The sequence below is a fragment of the Rissa tridactyla genome, chromosome 19 (assembly GCF_028500815.1).
Source record: "Rissa tridactyla isolate bRisTri1 chromosome 19, bRisTri1.patW.cur.20221130, whole genome shotgun sequence".
Lineage (NCBI taxonomy): Eukaryota > Metazoa > Chordata > Aves > Charadriiformes > Laridae > Rissa > Rissa tridactyla.
Genome location: NC_071484.1, coordinates 3,261,531 through 3,281,942, shown reverse-complemented (window position 1 = coordinate 3,281,942; position 20,412 = coordinate 3,261,531). Strand labels below are relative to the sequence as shown.

General features: G+C 59.5%; 2 protein-coding genes across 5 annotated transcripts in view; both read left to right on the top strand.

The window, feature by feature from the left end:
• The first annotated feature begins 952 nt into the window (after window positions 1-952).
• Window positions 953-13,482, top strand: LOC128919298 (vasoactive intestinal polypeptide receptor 1-like). Its single transcript, XM_054224524.1, has 13 exons — window positions 953-1,135; window positions 4,591-4,714; window positions 8,156-8,263; window positions 9,195-9,304; window positions 9,569-9,666; window positions 10,153-10,285; window positions 10,920-11,073; window positions 11,770-11,830; window positions 12,128-12,194; window positions 12,304-12,395; window positions 12,638-12,767; window positions 13,086-13,127; window positions 13,390-13,482. Exons 1-13 carry the CDS (start codon window positions 953-955, stop codon window positions 13,480-13,482), a joined length of 1,395 nt encoding a protein of 464 aa, XP_054080499.1.
• A 2,802-nt stretch (window positions 13,483-16,284) lies between these two features.
• SCN4A (sodium voltage-gated channel alpha subunit 4) overlaps window positions 16,285-20,412 on the top strand; it is a 49,443-nt gene continuing 45,315 nt past the window's right edge. For 3 of the 4 annotated variants that reach the window (XM_054224527.1, XM_054224528.1, XM_054224529.1), the window contains exon 1: window positions 19,171-19,573. The gene's annotated coding sequence lies outside the window, so the exon portion shown is untranslated. Of the gene's footprint in view, window positions 16,439-19,170; window positions 19,574-20,412 lie in introns of those variants that run through there. The other variant, XM_054224530.1, reaches the window with a different exon arrangement.

The window sequence follows — 20,412 nt, the reverse complement described above, 5'->3', positions numbered from 1 at the left end:
TAGGTTACAGCACCCACCGCCCTGGTAGCACCAAACCACCAAGATCACGAGCTCAGCCGAGACCGAAAACCTCATTTTGGGGTAGAATTAAGGTTATTTCGCCAAGCCGGCCGGACACCCGGTGCCCACCCAGGGCCTTTCTGGACAGGGGATGCGTTTGGGAAAGGGCGTCTGGGGTGTCGGCGGGAGGCGAGCAGGGAGGATGGAGCTGGGGACGGGGATGCGCCAGGGCCGGCAGGGCTTGAAGGAGCATCACTGCCCCCCACCCCATGTGCCGGCGTGTGGCCAGGCATGCACACACGTGTCAGGGCATGTGTGTTCCTGCATCGCGGCATCTCCTTTGAGCTCTCTGCCTTCCTCTAGCCCTGCGTGGAGTCGGCTGGGGAGCGTCAGCACCCTCGGCATGCCCCCCGCGCCCCATCCCGACGGCACCCCCACTTCCCACAGCCTTTACCCGGCGGTTTTCCGGCTCAGCAGCATCCAAGGAGCAGGCGAGAGGGCTCCGTGCCCTCCGCTGCGCATCCCCCTGAGCCCAACTGGGGGTCCCCGTGTCCCTGACGGGAGCAGAGAAGGGGATGCTGGCAGCCCGGGGGTGGCCAGGCTGGGGTGTCATGTCCCCCCCCCCGCCCCTGTGCTGCTGCTCCTCGCATCCAGCCCTCTGCGTGGGGAGGGGGAGCGGAGGGTGGAGCCTGCCATATTACCAGATCCAGGAGCTGTGACATTCATTTTCGCAGAGAGACGGAGCCCGTCGGTGCTGGGCAAGGGTGGGGGGGACAGACGGATTCGGGTGGGCACAGGGAGCGGGGTCAGGGTCACCTGAGTGGGACCAAGCATCCTCCACGGGAAAAGATCCCGGAGGGAGGCGGCAGCAGGACAGGGCTGGGAAGGAGCAGCGGAAGCGGGGTGAGGGGGAGCAGGGTGCTGGGTCACCCCCCTGGGAGCCGGGGTGCCGATGTGGCCCCCCCACCTGCAGGGCCATGCAGGAGGAGCCGGGCTGTCCCCAACCCCTCGGGGACTGAGCTGGGACACACGTGGACGAGGCAGCGCAGGGTTGGCTCCAGCCATGGGGGGCCCACGGCGGCTCCCCGGTGCCTGCACGCTGCTGGTTCTGCTGCTCGCGCTCCCCATGCTCCGGGTAAGTGTCCCCAGGGACGACGGGATGGGGAGAGGGTGGGCAGTGGTGTGGCTGTCCCTTGCCTGTGACAGTCACTTCGGGGGCCGGCCGGCCCTGGGGAGCGGCATGCCCGCGGTCCTGGTTAGGGGTCAGGTCTCCCCCAGCACGTCCCCATCCCCGTCCCCATCCCTCGAGCTGCCCAACCCCTGGGTGACACCGAGCCACAGCCCTGCGAGCTGCCGGCACCGCTGCACCCGCTCGGGTGCTTTCACAGCAGCTTCTGGGGGAGGATTTGCGGGTGTGCAGCGCAGGGAGGGAGGTGGGCGATGCTGGGACCCCACTGCACATCCCGGGGCTGGGACAGCACTCGGGGTCCAGCCAGGGTCAGCCGGCAAAGCTCCGGTGGGGTTCAGCTCCAGGGGATGCTCCAGAGCATCCTCAGGGAGGGTGACCCCCTCTGGCCTGCCCAGGGGACGGTCCCCTCCATCCTGACGTGGGTCCTGGAGGAGGGGGCTTTGCTCACACCATCCTCCAAGGCTGGAAGGAGCCCCAGACCCCAAGGGCTTGGGGGAGCACCCGCAGGCGCGAAGGTTGGGATGGCTGGAGGGCGCAGGGGGCAGGGACCACGCATTGGGTGCTCCCCATCGCTGGGCAGACCCAGGGGCAGCGGGTGCCCGCTGAAACGGGGGTGACACAGGGGGGGCCGTGCTGCCGGAGCAATGCGCCGTGAGCCTGGCAGCCATGCGGCAAAGCCACCCTGGACTTGTCAGATTGCTCCGGCTGCAAATGCCAGGGGGTGGAGGGCTCCGGAGGGAGGGGGTTTCGGCTCAGTGTTTCTCTGCAAAGCCTTCGGGATTGCTCCCGGCGCTGCCTCGCTCCGCAAGTTCTTTAGCTAACATGGAGGCTTTGGATAATGGGAAGGAAAAGAAAATGAAAAGAAAGGGAAGGGGGGAAAAGGAAAGGAAAAAGAAAGGAAAAGGAGAGGAAAGAAAAAAGAAAGAAAAAAGGCAAAGGGAAGGAAAAGGAAAGGAAAAAGAAAGGAAAGAAAAAAGAAAAGAGAAAAAAGGAGAAGGCAAGGAAAGGCAAGGAAAGGAGAGGAAAGGAGAGGCAAGGAAAGGCGAGGAAAGGAAAGGCAAGGAAAGGCGAGGAAAGGCGAGGAAAGGAAAGGCGAGGAAAGGAAAGGCGAGGAAAGGCAAGGCAAGGCAAGGCAAGGCAAGGCAAGGCAAGGAAAGGAAAGGAAAGGAAAGGAAAGGAAAGGAAAGGAAAGGAAAGGAAAGGAAAGGAAAGGAAAGGAAAGGAAAGGAAAGGAAAGGAAAGGAAAGGAAAGGAAAGGAAAGGAAAGGAAAGGAAAGGAGAGGAAAGGAGAGGAAAGGGGAAAGGGGAAAGGAAGAAAAAAAAAGAGGGAAAGGGGAAAGAGCAGGGAATGCAAGCAGGACCAGGGGAGTACCAGAGGCTTTGAGGGCTTTCTAAGGAGAGCGATGGCATCAGGCCCCTTCACAGATGGGGAAACTGAGGCACAGCAAGGAGTTGCCTGCCCTGAAGCAAGCTCCAAAGGGAGCTCTGCACATTACCTGCTCCGCTGCTCCAGCAGCCATGCTGCGCGGCCGTAAATAAAAACCAGCAGCTTTACAGCTAAAAGGGGCTGCGGCACCTCTGCCCAGTCCACGTCCTTCCTCACTGCGATGAAGCAGTGCGCTTCCTCCGTGCTGTGCCCAGCAGCCATCCCCAAAATGTATTTTGCAGACCCGAAATTTCCTTGTAAATCTTGTGTTCGGCAGGAAAAGAAAACTAAATCTCCTGGGAAAGGTGAAGGAGCCCCAGGGGAGTGGCCGCACGGTGGCCAGGCCAGGGCAGGGGAGGACAGGACTCAGCCAAGCGATGCTTTAATGTCCCAGACTTTCCTCCAGCCCTTGAGTCCGCTTGCCCACCCTCATCCCTCTGTTTTTCCAGCTTTTCGCTCTCTGTCCTCACACTGAAAACCATCAGCAACCCAATCCCGTCTGCTTGGCCCCAGACATGCCCCAACTCCGGATGCTGCAGCCCCAACTGCATCCTCTCATGGGCATGGATGGATGGGAATGGGCATGGATGCTTGGGAATGGGCATGGGTGCATGGCAATGGGCATGGATGGGTGGGAATGGGCATGGATGGGAATGGCCACGAATGGGAATGGGCATGAATGCTTGGGAATGGGCATGGGGGCATGGGAATTGGCATGGATGGATGGGAAAGGGCATCGATGGGAATGGGAATGAATGGGAATGGGCATGAATGGGAATGAGCATGGATGCTTGGGAATGAGCATGGATGGGAATGGGCATGAGTGCATGGGAATAGGCATGGATGGGTGGGAAAGGGCATCGATGGGAATGGGCATGAATGGGAATGAGCATGGATGGGAATGGGCATGGATGCTTGGGAATGGGAATGGGCATGGATGGGAACGGGCATGGATGGGAACGGGCATGGGTGCATGGGAACGGGCATGGATGGGTGGGAATGGGCATGGGTGGGAATGGGCATGAATGGGAATGAGCATGGATGGGTGGGAATGGGCATGGGTGGGAATGGGCATGAATGGGAGTGAGCATGGATGAGTGGGAATGGGCATGGGTGGGAATGGCCACGAATGGGAATGGGCATGGGTGCATGAGAATGGGCATGGATGGATGGGAATGGGCATGGATGCTTGGGAATGTGCATGCAAAATCCAGCCTCAATCTCCCAGCTCTCCAGCTGGAAACCAAGGGGGTAAACCCCAAATGCAGGGAATTCCGGGCAGATTCTATCCCAGGGCTCTGAGCCACCACATCCCTTGCTTTTTTGGGAGCTGCGGGGTCGGGACATGCTCCTTGGTGTTTCAGCACTTCTGCTAGCAAACCCCGGAGATTTAATGAGGTCATTGCGCCCATTTTGCAGCATTGCCCCAAAAAGCTGAGGAACGGGAGAAAGGGTGAACTCCAACAGCCATAACCGACGCCTCTGATGAAAATACACCAGCCTGAACGGGAACAAAACCCCTGTGAGCAAAACCCAGCCGGCAAGGGAAGGATTAGACCTGCCCAAATAGGTGTTTGGTTTTTTGTTTTGGTTTTTTTTTTTTTTTTTCAAATCTCTAATTACGTGGTTTCCTTCCTCAGGCTTTGAACGTGCTCGCCTCTGCCCCGCTGATGGGGTCGGCCCCTCCGTCTTTAAGCTCAGCTCCTCCGCGTGGAGCTTGAGTCTTGGCGGAGCGGTGCCCTTAAGCATCGCAGGCTTTCAGAGGGAATTAGAAATAATCGCCGCGGTTCTTTTATGGTGTTTACAAGGCAAACAGTAGAAAGCTAAGGAAATGTCAGGGTCCAAAAGCACCATTACGTAGGTAGGCTCTCCTGGGGCCGGCTGCAGCAGAAATAGTGAATATTGGCTGGTACGCCGCCTCCTCAGGTCTTTTAATGCCCGGCATCCCACCCTCTGCCCTTTCCTCCCTCCCAAGGTGCGAGCGACACATCCCGACTGCTCCGTCGTCCTCTATTTCCAAGAGCGAGAAGCTGAATGTCTGGAGATGATCAGGAGCGAAAGGCAAACGTCAGCCCCGCCGGCATCCCCCCAGCAGCGGGGTGAGTGCGAGCCGCCCGCCGCGCACGGGGCTCGTCTCCCTCGGGAGGAGGGGGGGGATCTGCTGAGGGGGGTCTTTGGAGGATGATCCGTGGCAGGGAGCGGGGGGGATGCAGAAAAGCAGGTATTTTCAGGAAAATGGAGAGCGGCGCCGAGGTGAAGGCTAAGGACAAGAGGAAACGGCCTCAAGTCGAGCCAGGGGAGGTTTAGGATGGATATTAGGAAAAATTTCTTCACCAAAAGGGTTGTCGAGCATTGGAAGAGGCTGCCCAGGGCAGCGGTGGTGTCGCCATCCCTGGAGGGATTTAAAAGCCGGGCAGACGCGGTGCTGAGGGATGTGGGTCAGTGGTGGCTTGGGCAGTGGTGGGTCGATGGTGGGACTCCATGATCTTAAAGGTCTCTTCCAACCAAAACGATTCTATGATTCTAAACGTTCCCGGAGAGCCCCGAAATTGCTGCTGCAGGGAGAGGTGGGGGCTGAGATTTCACCGGGGAGGTACAGGGGGGCTGAAGGATGCAAATAACCGCAGGGGCTGAGTCCCCCCCCTGATCTAAGGCAATGAAACGATGGAGAGGGCCGTGGCCCAAGCAGAGCCTCCTGCCCCGCTCCCATCCCCCCACAGACCGACGCTCCGGGGCCGGGCAGGACAACGCAGAGCCTTGGCCGCCAGCACGAGCATCGCACGGCGCGTGTCACCACTTCACCCCTTCCTAACTCAGTCACTTTTAATGCTAAACAGGTTTCGAGCCACTTAGTTTTTACACATCCAGGACGTTTAAACCAATTATCTAACTGAAAACCGGTTTTAAAGTGCTGCTTTTGTACTTTTTTGGGGTTTTTGTTGTTTTTTTTTGGGGGGGGGGGGATTGTTGGTTTTTTTGTTTTGTTTTTTTTTTTAATTGCATTTCAACTTCCATCCAAAAGAAGCGTGGCTTAAATTCTGGGTAAAAATGATCACCTAGTGAATGAGAAGTGCGTCATTCAACGGATTTCATCTACTACAAACGTAAAGACGAAGCATCTCAATAGATGCCCGTTAAGGTGCATAATTGCTTAAGTAACTGCGCGGAGATATAACGTATCATCCAGCTTAGCAGAGAAAAGCCAAGTTGATTGGAAAACATCCATTTCGCAGCCCGGATCGTGCCAGCCAGGGGGAAGGAATCTCACTGTGGGAAAATAAGCAAGAGGCATCAATGCGTAATTAAAATCAGTATTTAAGCCCAGGTTTCCTGCTCCCTGCCGCCTCCGCTGCCCACCTGAACCGAATTTATCCCTTCCCCCGTGCTCGCCTGTGCCAGCGCGGGGAGGGTCCTGCGGGGGGTGACGCTGGAGGGGATGGCTCAGGTGCCCTGGACGCGGTGGCAGTATAGGGTGAAGGAGCAGGACAGGGACCTCAGGCTTCAGCATCCTGCCGGGGAACCCACCGCAGGGCCCTAAAACCGGTTAGAGCTCACGTTGGCGACGCTTTTGCTTCAAAGTCGGCGCTCGCAGCATTTACTGCTCCGAAATAGCCGGGAAGAAATAACCTGCTGGTGAGGTGAGGCTCGGCCGATCTCTTTTGGAGGTCTCCAGATACCAGTTCGAGCAGCAAGAAATAGGGAGGCGACCCCGGCAGGTCTGCACGTAATCAACCAGCAGAAACGCTGAGCAGCAATTTCCCATCAAACTGTCTTTTGAGGGGAAAAAAAAAAATGGCCTTTTCGGCCACGTGAAGGAGAACATGACGAGGGTGATGTAGATCTCCGGGATGTTTCAGCCCTCCACCGGGGAAACGGGAATACAGCAGGTTGCTTTGGGTCAGCCCAAACCAAACACCTTGGGCTACGCCAGTTGGGAGCTCGGGGACAGGGGACAGTGAGAGGATGGGGCGGCCCCTGGGGACCGACAACGCGGGGATGCTGAAGGCACAGCTCCCGCCTGCGAGGTGGGCAATGAGATACTTGGCAGTTCCTTTGCTCGCAGATTTTTTTGCCCTTTCCCCCCAGATGTTGCCTCCATCACCTCTCCTCCATGGCAGAGTTGTCCCCATTTTGCACGCTGCTAAGAAATGTTTTGGTTTTTTTTTTTTTTTTTGGATGCCGCAGCAGCCCAGGAGAGGGAAACAGAGGGGGAAGGGAGATTTAAACCTTCCCTCCCCATCCGAACGGAGGGGTGGCTCTATTCCCTGGGATTGCACCGCAGAGCTGCGTGAATCCCAGCTCGATCCCGGGCGCCACGGGTGGCTCCTCTGGCTCCCAACCAAGTGGTCCCGCAGCACCCACTGTGCTGGAAGAGCTCGCTGACACAGCGAGAGATGCGTTTATATATAAGGGGATGGCTCCGTCAGGCAGACCCATCCAGATATTTCGCTCAGCCTCCAAGAAATGAAGCAACCGCTCCCAGCACCGGTCCCAGCAGCTGTGCTGGGTTCGCCTGTCCTCCGGAGCAAAAATGAAGACGTACCTTGACATTGTAATGACAGCCCTGCAAATCCCTCCCAGCCCGGCCACATACCTACAGACGGCTTTGCTGAAAATCAGAGAAAACTAATTAGACTTGTCTGAGTCCGCGTTCCCTGGCTGGGAATAGACGTGGCTCCAGGTTAATAATGTATATCTACAAGGTTAATAATGTACATGTGCAAGCAGGAGAGCTGTTCTGGGAGCGTGATGTCTATGTCTCATCCCGGTGTGCTGCAGCACTAATTCTCGCTTTTTCGGCCGTTCTCATTTCCAAGGCAATTGGAGAGGCATTTAAAGATGAACTTGGTGCTAGAGAGAGAAGCAAAACATGTTTAAGCTGATTGTTCTTCAGCAAGTCTGAATTATAGAATAACAGAATCACGGAATCACAGAAAACAGAATGGTTTGGGTGGGAAGGGACCTTAAAGATAATCCCTTTCCACCCCCTGCCCTGGGCAGGGACACCTCCCACCGGACCAGGTTGCTCCAAGCCCCGTCCAACATGGCCTTGAACACTTGCTTTCTCCCATCCTCCTCCTTCGGGCTGGCGAGATGTCCCGAGCTGGGCCACCACGGCTGCTGGGTGCAGAAATACAGCATAAACCCGCATTGTTTTAGATGCCACCAGGAAAAATCCCAGCCCTTCCCGCACCTTCGTCCCCCGGCGTCTCCCCGCAGGAGCTCTGGCTCTGATGTAGCCCCGGGAAATACCAGGTCCCATCTCGCCGCCGGGCTAAAAGGAGATCTCAGTGGGGGGGGGAGGCCGTTCCCAGAACTGGAGCCGGGATGCTCCTAATTCCTGAGGGGGTACGGCATGGCCCCGTAGATCGGGTGACGGCCGGCCGCTCTCAGCTCTCCCATTACACCCACGCAGCCGTGCCTGCTGCGGGCTGTGCCGGGCACCGGGGGGGCTGCGTGTGTGTGTGTGCGTGTCCCCAGCACGTCCCTTCCCGGCGGCACTAACCCTTCCTTCCCTCCCTCCCTCCCTCCTTCCCCAGGCTGCCTGACGGAGTGGGATGGAGTGAGCTGCTGGTCGGCCGTGCCCGTCGGCCAGTCCCGAGCCGTCGCCTGCCCCGACATCCTCCACGTCTTCAAGAAGTCCAAAGGTGCAGTGCTCTCAATCCAGCCCGGATCACTCATCCCCTGGGACCCAGGGCTGAGCTGCACCCACCCCTGCCCACTCGGGGTCCTTGTGCCACCCCAGCCCTTCCCCTCCGCTCCCACAGCTCCTGCCCCGTCCAAAAGCTTGGCATATATTACAACCAAAGCAGGGGACAGGCAAAAGCAGAGATGCAGGGTTCTGTCACGCCAGGGAAGTCCTCAAACCCTTTCATCACCCTGTAGCAAGCATCCCCTGTGGGCAGAGCACTTGGGGACCTCATCCTCCAAGCGGGTGACACCAGGAGAGTCCCCTAACTGCTCAGCGCCCTCCTATCCCCATCCACACACCAGCCTTACGCTCCTGACCTGCTCGGTACCACTCCAAGCCCCGCGGATGAAAAACGCGGTGTAAGATCATGATTATTTCAAGGCCGCACACTCTCCCGGGTCCCGATGCTGCTGCCGGGGGAGCCGCTGCCTCCATCCATCTCGGAGGCAGCAGAGTGTGAAGGAGAGCACCCAACCAGCCCCCACGGCATCCCAGCGCTGCCTCGGCTGGGCAGAGTCGATGGAGGGTTGGTAAATGCTTGCTTTAGGGCGGAAACAGCTCAGGAGAGGCTTGATGAAGCCCTTGCAGGATGAAAAAAACCTTTTTTTAGCCTTAATTCCCTCCCGCTGTTGAGGATTCATGTCTGCTTTCACATCCTGCCTTAAGATGGCCTGGCACCTCCGGCACCGGAGGACAGAGATGTGATGTGGATGGGAGGGACGGGGCAGCCAGGCCATTCGGGTGCCACGCTGCTGTCACAGCCAGGGTGCTGGTGGTGGGGTCTGGGCTCCGTCCCGGAGAGCAGGGTGCCATCCCCAGACGTTTTGGGGGTGCCCGTGCAGAGGCGATGCCCGTGGCTCTCGTGAGGTCCCTTCTTGTCGCTGCAGCGCTGATCCGGAGGAACTGCACCGAGTCGGGATGGAGCTTCCCCAGCCCTCCCTACTACAATGCCTGCGAGCTGGAGGCCATTGGCAGCAACAACGACACCGAAGCCAAGGCAAGTGGGTCCCCCGGGGGGGTGGCCATGGGGCACCCTCCCTAGCATCACCCTACCCCACGTTGCCCCATGCCGTTGGGCAATGAAACATGAAGATGAAGATGTCTTGTTGACCTCATCCTTGTTGCTGGGATGCCTGGAGGGATCTCAGCTTGGCTGGGCACAAGCCAAGGGCTGGGGCGTCACCCTGCCACCTCCCTGCCCGTCGCAGACCAGCTCCTCCCAGCCCATGCTGCCTCATTCCGCTGGTGCTTTCCCTTCCAGAAAGGCTATTTTGTCACCATGAAGGTGCTTTACACCTGCGGCTACTCCACCTCCCTGGCAGCCCTCTTCCTGGCCATCGGCATCTTCTCCTGCTTCAGGTAGGGCTCCAGTGCTGGCTGCTCCGTGGGCTGGAGGAAAGCGAACAGGGGATGGCTGCTCTCAGTCTCTCCCCTCCCAGAGCAGCCAGGCTCCATCCCTGCCAACACGGATAACCAGGGAGGCATGAGACGAACTGCAGCGTTGTCCTTTCCTGCTGACACAAAGACTTTAAACCCTCAGGTTGCCCTTTCAAGCTTTGTTTTCGCAGACCTCGCTGTGCTGCAGAAGGATGCTCTCAGGAGGTGGCTGGAGGACGTGCCCCAGCACACCTCGTCCCCGGGCAGCAGCTTCAAGCACAGCACAACCCCGTCCTTCGTGATTTCGGAGGAGGAAAACCTTCTCCAGGGCTTTGAGCTTGACCACCACCAAGACATGGCCCCCTGGGCTGGGGTCCAGCCAGGGAAGTGGCTCCCAAAGGAGAAGCTTCTCCTGCCATCTGCTTTCTCTGCTCCGCCCTGGGCACAGCACATCTCTTCCTCCCATAGGAAGCTTCATTGCACCAGGAATTCCATCCACATCCACTTCTTCACCTCCTTCATACTGCGTGGGGCTGCCGTGTTCATCAAGGACGCCGTCCTCTTCTCGGACGAGTCTGTCGACCACTGCACGATGTCGACGGTAAGACGCCGAGTCCCAACCCTGACGTGGTGGAGGAGAGGGCACCATGAGCTGAACTGGAGGGGTCTCGGTGGGTTTGTGGTGGATTTAGCATTGCAAAGAGGAGAAACAGAGAGGCCGTGAACCAGGGGAGGGGGGAAGGCTGGTTTGGATGGACTTCAGGAGGTTCACGACAGCATATTTGCATGGGCCCTGTCTGCAGCAAACACATTCTGCCTTCAAAGCTCTCCCTGGTCTCGGAGAGTGTCCCAGCAGGGCTGAAGCTCTGCACAGCCCCGGCAGCACCGTGTACATGAAAACAGACCTGGCGCCTCCGGATGCGCGGATTCGGGGTTGTCAGTAGAAACGGAAACCCCTGCGCGCAGCCCAGATACAACGCTGCGGACACCACAGACACAGGTTTCTAAAGGTCCTCCGGTAACAGCCTGCGGCCGCCTGCCCGTGCTGCGCAGGCAGAGCGGAAAATGCCGCAGGTGACGTGCGGCGCCGGCGCAGCATCCCTGGGGCTGTGCTGAAAGGCCATCGCAGGTCTCCTCGACGGATGGACAGAGAGGCTGCCCACCCCCTGTGCCCCCAGGACAAGGTCTGACACCAGCCCACCCTCCTGAGCCTTTCCCCCTCCTCTTCCTCACAGGCGAACTGCAAAGCAGCCATCGCCTTCTTCCAGTACTCGGTCCTGGCCAACTTCTACTGGCTGCTGGTGGAGGGCATGTACCTGCAGACCCTGCTGCTGCTCACCTTCACCTCCGACAAGAGGTACATCTGGTGGTACATCCTCATCGGCTGGGGTGAGTGCAGGGGCCCCTGGGCAGATCCACCCCCCTCTGGTGAGGTCCCGTTGACACAGACTGGGGTCTGCGCCGCCTTCGGGGATTACCTGCTTTGTGGCCCACCTGGACAGAGGTCCACAGAGGTCCCCATGGCTGCTCTCCGTGTGGCTCCCCACCCCAGCATCTCTCTGCATGGCCTCGTGCTCGGTCAGGCAGCACGGCTTGATCCTTGCCCTCGTGGCATGTGTGCAAAATCCCTCCAAGTGGAAAACGTTTGCTAATGCCGATCAAAGAGCCTTTGTAGCAGCATCTGATGACCTTTAAAGGTCCCTTCCAACCCAATACATTCTATGATTCTATGATCTGCTGCCCACCCATCCTGAATGTGGTCAGGATGGGACAGAGATGGGTCCTTCCTTCTTCCCTCATCCATCTGGGGCTGGAAACGCCCGTCCCAGGTGCCCGGGTTAGATGCAAGAGCCCAGAGAGGGGCAGGATGGTGGCCAGGAGGTGACTTGCAGACAGACACATCACCATCAGTGGGCGCCATCTCCTTTTAAAACCTGGAGAAAGGGGAAAGGTTGTCACTTTCCTGCCACCTCCAGGGCCTCATACCTGACATAGACACGTGTTTTTGGGGACAAGGGATAGGGGGGAGGTACAGGGGCTCCCCAGAGCCCCAGGGTGACTCCGTACCCTCGCCTGTCCTTGCAGGCATCCCCATGCTGACGGTCTGCGTCTGGGTGGTCACCAGGCTGCAGTACGACGACCATGGGTAAGAGCAGCCACCCCTCTTCTTGCTGCAGGCCAGCTCGGCCACGTGTCCCCCATGCAGGTCGTGGGGGGGTGCGGGGGGGACGAGCCTCATGCATGGGAGGCTCAGGAGGGGAGAAGTGGGGCAGCACTTTATTTTAAAGCTATTTCTATTTTCCAGTGGGGCCCATGCTGCGGCGGGGCCCCGTTGCAAGAGGTGCTGTGCAACCGGGGCAGGGGGCTGGGAGGGGGGAAGCGGGGTGAAACCCAGGCTAAAAGGGTGCGAGTGGGTGGCAGAGCCGTTTCTCCTCACCCCCAGGTGCTGGGATGACTACACCAGCCTGTACTGGTGGGTGATCAAGGCTCCCATCCTCCTGGCCATATTTGTGAGTACGTCCCCGGAGCATCCCAGCCCCAGAGCCGGGGGGTCCCATAAGAACAGGGGGACCCAATCAGGGGTCTGTGCAGAGCCTGAGACATGGCTTCTCGTGGCAGGTGAACTTCCTCATCTTCCTCAATGTCACCAGGATGTTAGCGCAGAAGATCCGGTCCCCGGACATCAGCAAAAATTACAAGCAGCAGTACATGTAAGGGCTGGCTCGGGCAAGGGGGAGCTCCCCTCACCCCGGTTTCTGGGCAGACCCAGGGCAGCAGGGACCCTTCCCTGGCAGAACACAGAGGAGGAGGAGCATCCTTGGAGCCTCCAAGACCTCCTTTCGTGGAAAATCTATTTTGGGTTAAGACCAAGGTCTTGGGAAGGGCTTGTCTCGCAGGGCAGGAGGACCACCGCTGGCACCCAGGCCACCGCTCATGCCACCACTCTCCACAGGAGGCTGACGAAGTCCACGCTGCTCCTTATCCCTCTCTTCGGGGTGCACTACGTGGTGTTCGCGCTCTTCCCCGAGCACATCGGTGTGGATGCTCGTCTGTACTTTGAGCTGGTTCTCGGCTCCTACCAGGTACAGGCCGGGGCAGATGGGTAGACAAAAGCCCCATGAACCCTTCCTGTCCCATCCCAAGATCCCACCAGGGGACCCTGGGATGGGCTGCTGGGGCTTTGCATGCTTTTGGGAGGGGACAACATCCAAGGCACCCCTCAAACACCAGGGATAAGGCACAAGGGTTGGGGTCTCGTGCACGTGCACTGATGCCATACACCTACCACCCGTAGGGTGGGGTAAGAGGTGTGGGAGGATGCTACAAGCAGGCAGCGGATGAACACAGAGGGGTCCAACCCTTATTCCTTGGGTGAAATTCTCTCTTTCTGCCCTTTCCAGGGGTTCCTGGTGGCTCTGCTGTACTGCTTCCTGAATGGAGAGGTGCGTGTCCCCCCCATCACCAACCCCCTGGGCACCACAGCCACACACGTGGGTGCACAGACACCCCCAAGGGTGCACCCCAATGAGCGCGGCATGCACGCAACCCTGCACGTGTGCACACCGGGGCACGCAGACACGCATGGGGGTCCCCATCCTCTGGTACCCCAGATCCCTTGTCGAGCCCCGGGTGCAGCTCCTGCCCCTCCGTTGGGTGCTGGAGGGTGGCCCTGGGTGCCAGCACCTGTCCGTGGTGTCACTTCAGGTCCAGGCTGAGATCAAGAGGAACTGGGGCAAGTGGCAGTCCTCCATGGAGAGCAATGTCTTCAACCTGGCGACCCAAGACTTCACAGCGTGACGAGGACTGCGTTCCGGGTGGGGGTGGGGGGGAAATACCTCCCCGAGGATGGTGGTGGTGGTGCTGCCGCAAGGCTACGGTCCCAGAAACGCAATAAAAAGGATTTTGTAGGTCCTGGGTCTGGCAGATTTGGGTGGTGCGAACAGCCGTTGGGAAAAGCTCTGCCTGCTCAGGTGCTGGTGGCTCTTGAGGACCCCAGAGGTGGCGTCCTGCTCGCCCAAAGCTCTCCCCACATTTTGGTCGATGTTTTAGGCGAAGGGAAGAGAGCTTCTTGCCCTCTTCTGCCCCGGGCAAGGGTAGGAAACACAAATATCATTTCACAAAGGGCACCTGGCATTTTTCCTTTGGCACTGGAATGAAAACTGAAGCAGCCCCAACGCTGATGGGATTTACTGCTGGTTATTTTCCCCTCCTTCCTTGGTTTACAAAATTATGGGAAGACGCCTAGACACAACACCCAGGAGCCATTCTGGGAGGAGGAGAAACAAATACAGAGACGGACCAAGCCCCAGAGCTCCCTAGGTGAGACCCCCGACGGTCTCATGCCTCGGATCCCCCCTTGATTTCCACAAAGTTTCCCTTTCTCCCGTGCCTGTTGCTTCAGCTGCTCTTGGTGCCGGGGCAGACGGTCCATCACCCCCACCATGCCAGCTCCGAGGAGCTCTGCAGCTCGCCAGGGGCTTTGCACCGGAGGGACGGGATGGTTTGCAAGCAGTGGGGCTCACCCGTCTTCGCTGGGGATTCGTTTGCCTGGGGCTAGTGAGGATTTTGCCAATAAAATATTGTTCTGAAATCCAGCATTGCTTTTGAGAGGTTTGGTTTGCTCTACAAAGGCAGATAACTTGGTACCAGGCTTCCTAGAGGGTGGAAACCCTGCCGGTGTCTGTAATGCCTGGAAATATTCCCCAGGGGGGAGAAATAATCTGCTTTTTCTCTGCCTGGTGAAGCAGCCAGGCTCTGGGCACGGCCACGGAGAGGAGATGGAGGAGGAAGGTGAAGAAAAGCCCAAGATGGGTGTATCACGGGCTGTCCCAGAGGTGCTGGGACACTGTGTCCCCTCCGGGTTGGAGCTGCCACCACCACGCCACCCTCTTTGTCCCCAAGAGCATCCTTCGCCCTCCCTGGGCTGAGCTCCTGCCTTGGAAAACGCTGCCTCCAGGAGTGAGAAAGGCCTCGAATGCCCTTTCCCCAAACCTCCTGGCGTCTCCCGTGTCCCCAAGACCCCGGCCACCCGATCTCGGCGGAGCTTCTCGCAATTCCCGGGTTGTAATTTCTCCGTGTAGCCACATGTCCTTCCTTAAATAAAACCCACTTGTTGGCCCCTTTCCAGACTGCGGGATCTCCAGAGATCCCACCCGGTCTCAGGAAGAGGCGTTGAGGGAAGGAAACCGAGCCCCAGACTTGATTTGAGGTGAGATGGAAGATGCTTCATTAAACAACACCCCCTCGGGCCAGCAACACCCTGCGTTGCCGGCCAGAAAACTTCCAGAGGAGCCCGGGAGCTGTCAAATAAATGCCTGCCTGCAGCCGTGAAGAGACCACAGGTGAATAAATATCTCTCTCCATCATTAGCGAGGAAGATGCTGTTTCGGCAGGGCTGGGAGGCAGACAGCAGCAGCGGATCGCGCCAGGGCTGGGGGTGCTGGGTGGGAACCTCGCGGCTGCCACAAAGCTTTGAAAAGCACTGGGTTTTGCATGTAGTTTCAGCTGCGAACGGGCCTTTCTGGGTGCTAAACCTGCCCCCGCAAATGACCCGCTGGGTTTCGACCCTGTAGTTTCCGCGGCGGGGCAGAGCCTGGGAAGGCAGGAGGCCACCGTGGGCGCAGGAGGGGTGATGTGCCACCCCCACGGGGACTGCGCGTCGCCTTCAGGCTGCAGGAAATGCTTTCCAAAGGGTTTGCTGCATCTCTAGCATGGACCATGCCCTACAGACACATATCTGGGGTGGCTGAGCCTAGGCAGAGCCGGGGCAGGTTTCCCCATCTCCCCTCCAGCAGGGTCTGCGCGACGCAGGACTCATTTCTTTTCTAACGCTTGGCAAAACGGGACTTTTAGAAGACTCTGAATCTGTGAAAATATTGACTTCATAGCCAGCTACGGGATATGGGTTTCAAGGTCTCAGTGTCTTCAAGCTCACCAGGTGCGGGGATGAGGAGGAGCGAGACCCGGGCACTTCACCCAAGCTGCCGACAGGATTATTTCATACCATGAACGTCACGTTCAATATAAATCAGAAAGTTTGCTGGGGAGTTCTGTCTCTCTCTCCCTTGATGGCGGTGGGCCGGAGGACTCCTTGCCCCGGTGCCGGAGCCCTGAGCCCTTCCCTTCCTCCCGAATCTGCAGCGCTCGCAGTGTCCCACATTGGCTGTCCCTGCGGGTAGTGCACGGCTTCCTATGACGGAACGGGCCGAATCCTCCTACATTTATATTGGTATCAGGACCAATACTGGTTCTTTAGTATTGTTAGTGTTCATTATTTAGTCTTATCCTATTAAATCTGTTTATATTTCAACCCTCGGGTTTCCTTGTTTTCCCCGATTCCCCTTCCCGGGTGGGGAGGGCTCATCAGGTGATAGAATAATTGCCTAAAGGAGGATAAATTGTGAGTTTCTCCAAGTATAACATTGCGGTCCGGGGGAACGCAGTAGCCTGGGGTGCCGGGGGGGGGACCAGTAGCGGGGGCGGGGGGGGGAGTGCGTGTGTGTGTGTGTGTGTGTGTGTGTGGTGGGGGGGGGTGTTTTGCCGGTGGGTGGCACTGCGGCCCCGCCACACCGCCGCGGGCACTGACATCGGATCCAGGGTGTCAGCCCCGCGGCGCGCAGCGTCCCCGCAACAAGGCGCCGGGACACGGGCTCGGCCGGCGCGGAGGGACCCCAGAGCACCCCGGGGGCTACCGCCTGCTGGCCCTGGGTGCCGGCACCCAATGGTTCTGCCCTGAGAGCACCCAGGGAGTAAGGTAAGGGGCCACGCCGCTGCGGGGGGAGAGTTGCACCCGGCCCCGCGCGTCCCCTCAAGGCTCCGGCAAAAGCCGGGGAACCCCCAGGATCCCCCTCTGCAGCCTTGGACAGGGGAGGGTTAACCAGAGATGGGGATGGGGATAAGGCTGAGGGCTGGGAGAGCTGTGCTTTTGCCTCTTGCTTCTTTCCCTGCCTGCATCCCCTGCTCCTCCCCGGGGCTGCCAGGCCGCCCCCCTTGGGTGCCCAGGGTGCCCCGATGCCTGTGCTCGCACCCGCTCCTTCATCCCTGCTCCGGGATGTGCCCGGATCTGCGGCTGGGGGACTTCACCCTGCAAATGCCCCTTCCCCGTGTTTGTTTCCACCCTGCTGCGTGCGGGCAGCTCCGTCTCTGCCCAGTCCTGCCTGCACGGAGACCAGCCAGGGCTCAGCCCCACAGAGCCCCCATGGATGCAGCCAGTCGTCCCCAGCAGGGCGAGGGGCAGGATGCGCCCAGCGCCGGCAGTTTCGGGGGAAGGTGCCAACCAAAGCACCTGGAACACCTCGGCGTCCCTCAGGCTGTGCCAGGCATTGCCTTTAGCCCACCCCGTCACCCCAAGGACACAGTTTTTCTCCCAAATTAGTGTTGTGAGTACCCCTGGGTACCCCAGACTCCCATTCCAGTTGGGATTTAGCTGGTTTTGGAGGCAGAACCGTGCCCTTGTGCCTGCCCAGTTGCCCAGCTGGACACCCAGGGTTGCTCCAGCTTCCCAAAGGGCAGAAGCCCCATCCCGGGGTTTCCACCCTCACATTCCTCACCCCAGGTTTGCTCCAGGCTAGAAGCAAAGCAAAAAAAGACCAGTGCAGCTTGCACAGGCTTCCCGGCGGTGCCGAGGCTGGGTTTGGGGCAGCTGGCAGCTGACGGGACCCGGTGAACATCCCCTGAATTTCCTGCTGTGACCAACGGAGCAAGCGGAAAGTCCCCAGAGCCACAGGGCGAGGAAGTCCCTGTCCCTGCCCTCCCAGTCCGCTGAAACCACCGGCCGCTGGGTGCACGGGGAATGCTCTTTGCCCGTGGATACAGGCTGCTGCTTTGCTGCTGAGCTCCCGACGGGCTCCGGGTGCTCTCTGCCCTGGATGTAGCAATCCCTTGGGAGTTCCTCACTCCCTCCTTCCCTTGGCTTTAGCTGCTCTGAGCCCGGCCTGGCCTCCAAGCCAGCAAAAAAGAGCCCTGGGGTCGGTTTTTAATTGAAGAAATCAAAAGTTACGCTTCCCAGAGCACACCTTCAGCATCTCCCGCAGGGAGCTAATCCTCCGTCCCACGCTGCACGACCTCTCCCGCGAGAGCTAAACCCGGTCTCCTGCGCTGCTGTATTTCCATGGTCTTGGACAGAAAAGGAAAATTATTGAGCAAAAAGCAGAATTGAGCCAAGGAACTCCACTTCCCACCTCCCTGGGTGCTCAGGTTCGCAACCTTGGCCCTGTTTTTATTGATTGCATGGGACGCCAGCGAGCAAAGGACCCCCGCGGGCAAAAGGCTGGAGGCAGGGAAAGGGGAATTGTCATGGGAACACGACAGCGAGGGATGCCCGGCTGGGCAGGGCAGGTGCTTCAGCTCCAGTAAAGCCCATGCCAGCAGGGGAAAGTGGCTACAGCGTATTTTGTGACCGGACGAGCAGCAGAAGAGTTGCACAGAGTTGGAGAGATGACGGGGAGGGACTCTGTATCAGGGAGGGGAGTGATAGGACGAGGGGGGACTATTCTAAACTGGAAGAGGGGAGATTTAGATGAGATGTTGGGAAGGAATCCTTTGCTGTGAGGGTGGTGAGCCCCTGGCCCAGGCTGCCCAGAGAAGCTGTGGCTGCCCCATCCCTGGAGGGGTTCAAGGCCAGGTTGGACGGGGCTTGGAGCAACCTGGGCTGGTGGGAGGTGTCCCTGCCCAGGGCAGGGGGTGGCCCTGGGTGGGCTTTAAGGTCCCTTCCAACTCAAACCAGTCTAAGATTCTATGATGAGTCTCCTCTGACCAGGCTGGGTGCTGAGGTGGTTGGTCCACCCCCAACGCAGCTCTGTGCACCCCAAAAGGGCTGACCCTCCAAGCTGGTCACCCCGCCACCTTCTCCTCCCAATCCTGGGTGCCCCCTGAGCACTCTACACACCAGACCAACTACCTGGGCACGCAAAGAGCACCCAAAGGCCCTGTCAGGAAGGACACGAGGGGGGACAGCCATGCAGCAAGCCGTCCTTTTGCACCACCCGGTGCCACCCTGGTCCGGCTCAGATCCACGGAGGTCTCCCCGGGCAGGGTGTGCATCAAGGGACACGGGTGTCAAAGCACCCTGCTGTCCAACCAGGGTGACCCCGCAGGGCTACTGGCCATTCTGGCCACTGGATGCTCCTGGTGTGCAAAGAAACATGGTTCTGGTGCAACTTTCAGCAGCGGCGGAGGGTGGGCACGGGGGCAACGAAGCAGAAAGGGCAGATGCCCCCCACTTGCAAGCAAGAGGAGGAGCTACGGCCGGCGGTGGGTGCTGCACGACCGAATAACGCTCCCAGGGAGCCACGGACTCGGAGGCGACGTTGGCAGCAGGGTTGGCACCGAACTCCCCCCCCACGCCGGCCCCACCGCCCTTGCAGTTGTCCCGCTGCTCTTTCCAATCAGATGTCACTTCTGGGAGAGATAGATGGGGAGGTGCCGGCCGGGGTCCCTTCCCACCTCCCCTCCCGCCTCCCCACGGCACATTTGGTGCCAAAGCCAGTCCGAAGCCACCTCAACATCTGGGACACCCTGCTGCGCTACCGGGACCGCCCCAGGTGGCCGCGTCCCCCAGCTGGGCGCGTGGCCAGGGTGGCCGCGGTGCAAGGCAGGGGGGTCCGGCCATGCAGGACCCCGGCAGCACCAGGCGATGCGGCCGCGGGGGGTTTGCAGGCGCCGCCAGCCCCATGATTGGCACGGCGGGGGACGAATGCCACAGCTGAGACGGGGCCGAGGCTACCTGAAGGATCCTGTGTCCTCAGGTTTCACACATGACCATCTGACAGCAGCAGCAGCTGCTCTGCCAACAGCCACTTGCTGAGCTAAAAGCCTCCCGGAGTCGAAGGAGAGGGAAATTCTGGCCCTAAAAGGTCTCTCCTTGGGATTTCGCTCTCTCTACCCAACAGTAAGTACCGGGTTCAGCCCTGGGTTGATGCCAGGGCACCGGGAAGGGTCTACAGGGTCTTGGATGTCACCGGCTTTGTCATAGTCGCGGTGCCCGGAGCGGTGCAGGCAACATCAGGGGCTTCGCAGTCGGAGAGCTGGAGGTGGACGGGAGCAGGACAGCCCCTGCCATCGCCGGGGTGGTGTTTAGGGCTGTAGGCACCCACCTGATCCCCCTGTGTGGAAAACAGCCCGGGACGGGGGGAGAAAGTCCCCGCAAAGGTGCAGGCAGCGTGCGGGGACGGCGGTGCCAGCAGCCACCGGACCCCTCAGTGGCCACGGACCTGCCGCCGGGACGAGAGGGGACGGTGGGGGATGTGACGGGCAACCGGTTTCTGAGCCACCTTCCCACCGGGAGGAAGGGAGCTACAGGCAGAGCTTAAAAGTCACAAGTCGCCTTTCTCCTCGCTTCTCCTGGAGGTCTAAATATAAACCTCAGCTTGGCCAAGGCAAGGCTGCAAGAAAGGTCTGGGGCGGGGGGGTGGTGCGTCGCAGTGTCTCCTTTCGGAAAGGCGTCTGTCCCCGCAGAGCCCCTGTCCCCCGTGGGGCAGTAGGGAGGGACCCCCGTGGGGGCGGCGGGAGGAGGTGGGACCCCCTCTGCCATTCCGAAAGAGCGGTGACAGGGTGACGGGGAGGCGGGAGGCCGTCAGTCCCCGATCCGCGCGTGGGGGCTGGGGGGCGCGCACGCAGAGCCAACAGCTCTGGGGTGCCGGGGGGGGCAGGGTGAGCCCAATGTGGGGTTCAGGGCTCAGAGCCCCCCATGGGCAGCGGAGAAACAGGCAGTGCCAGGGTGGGATTCGG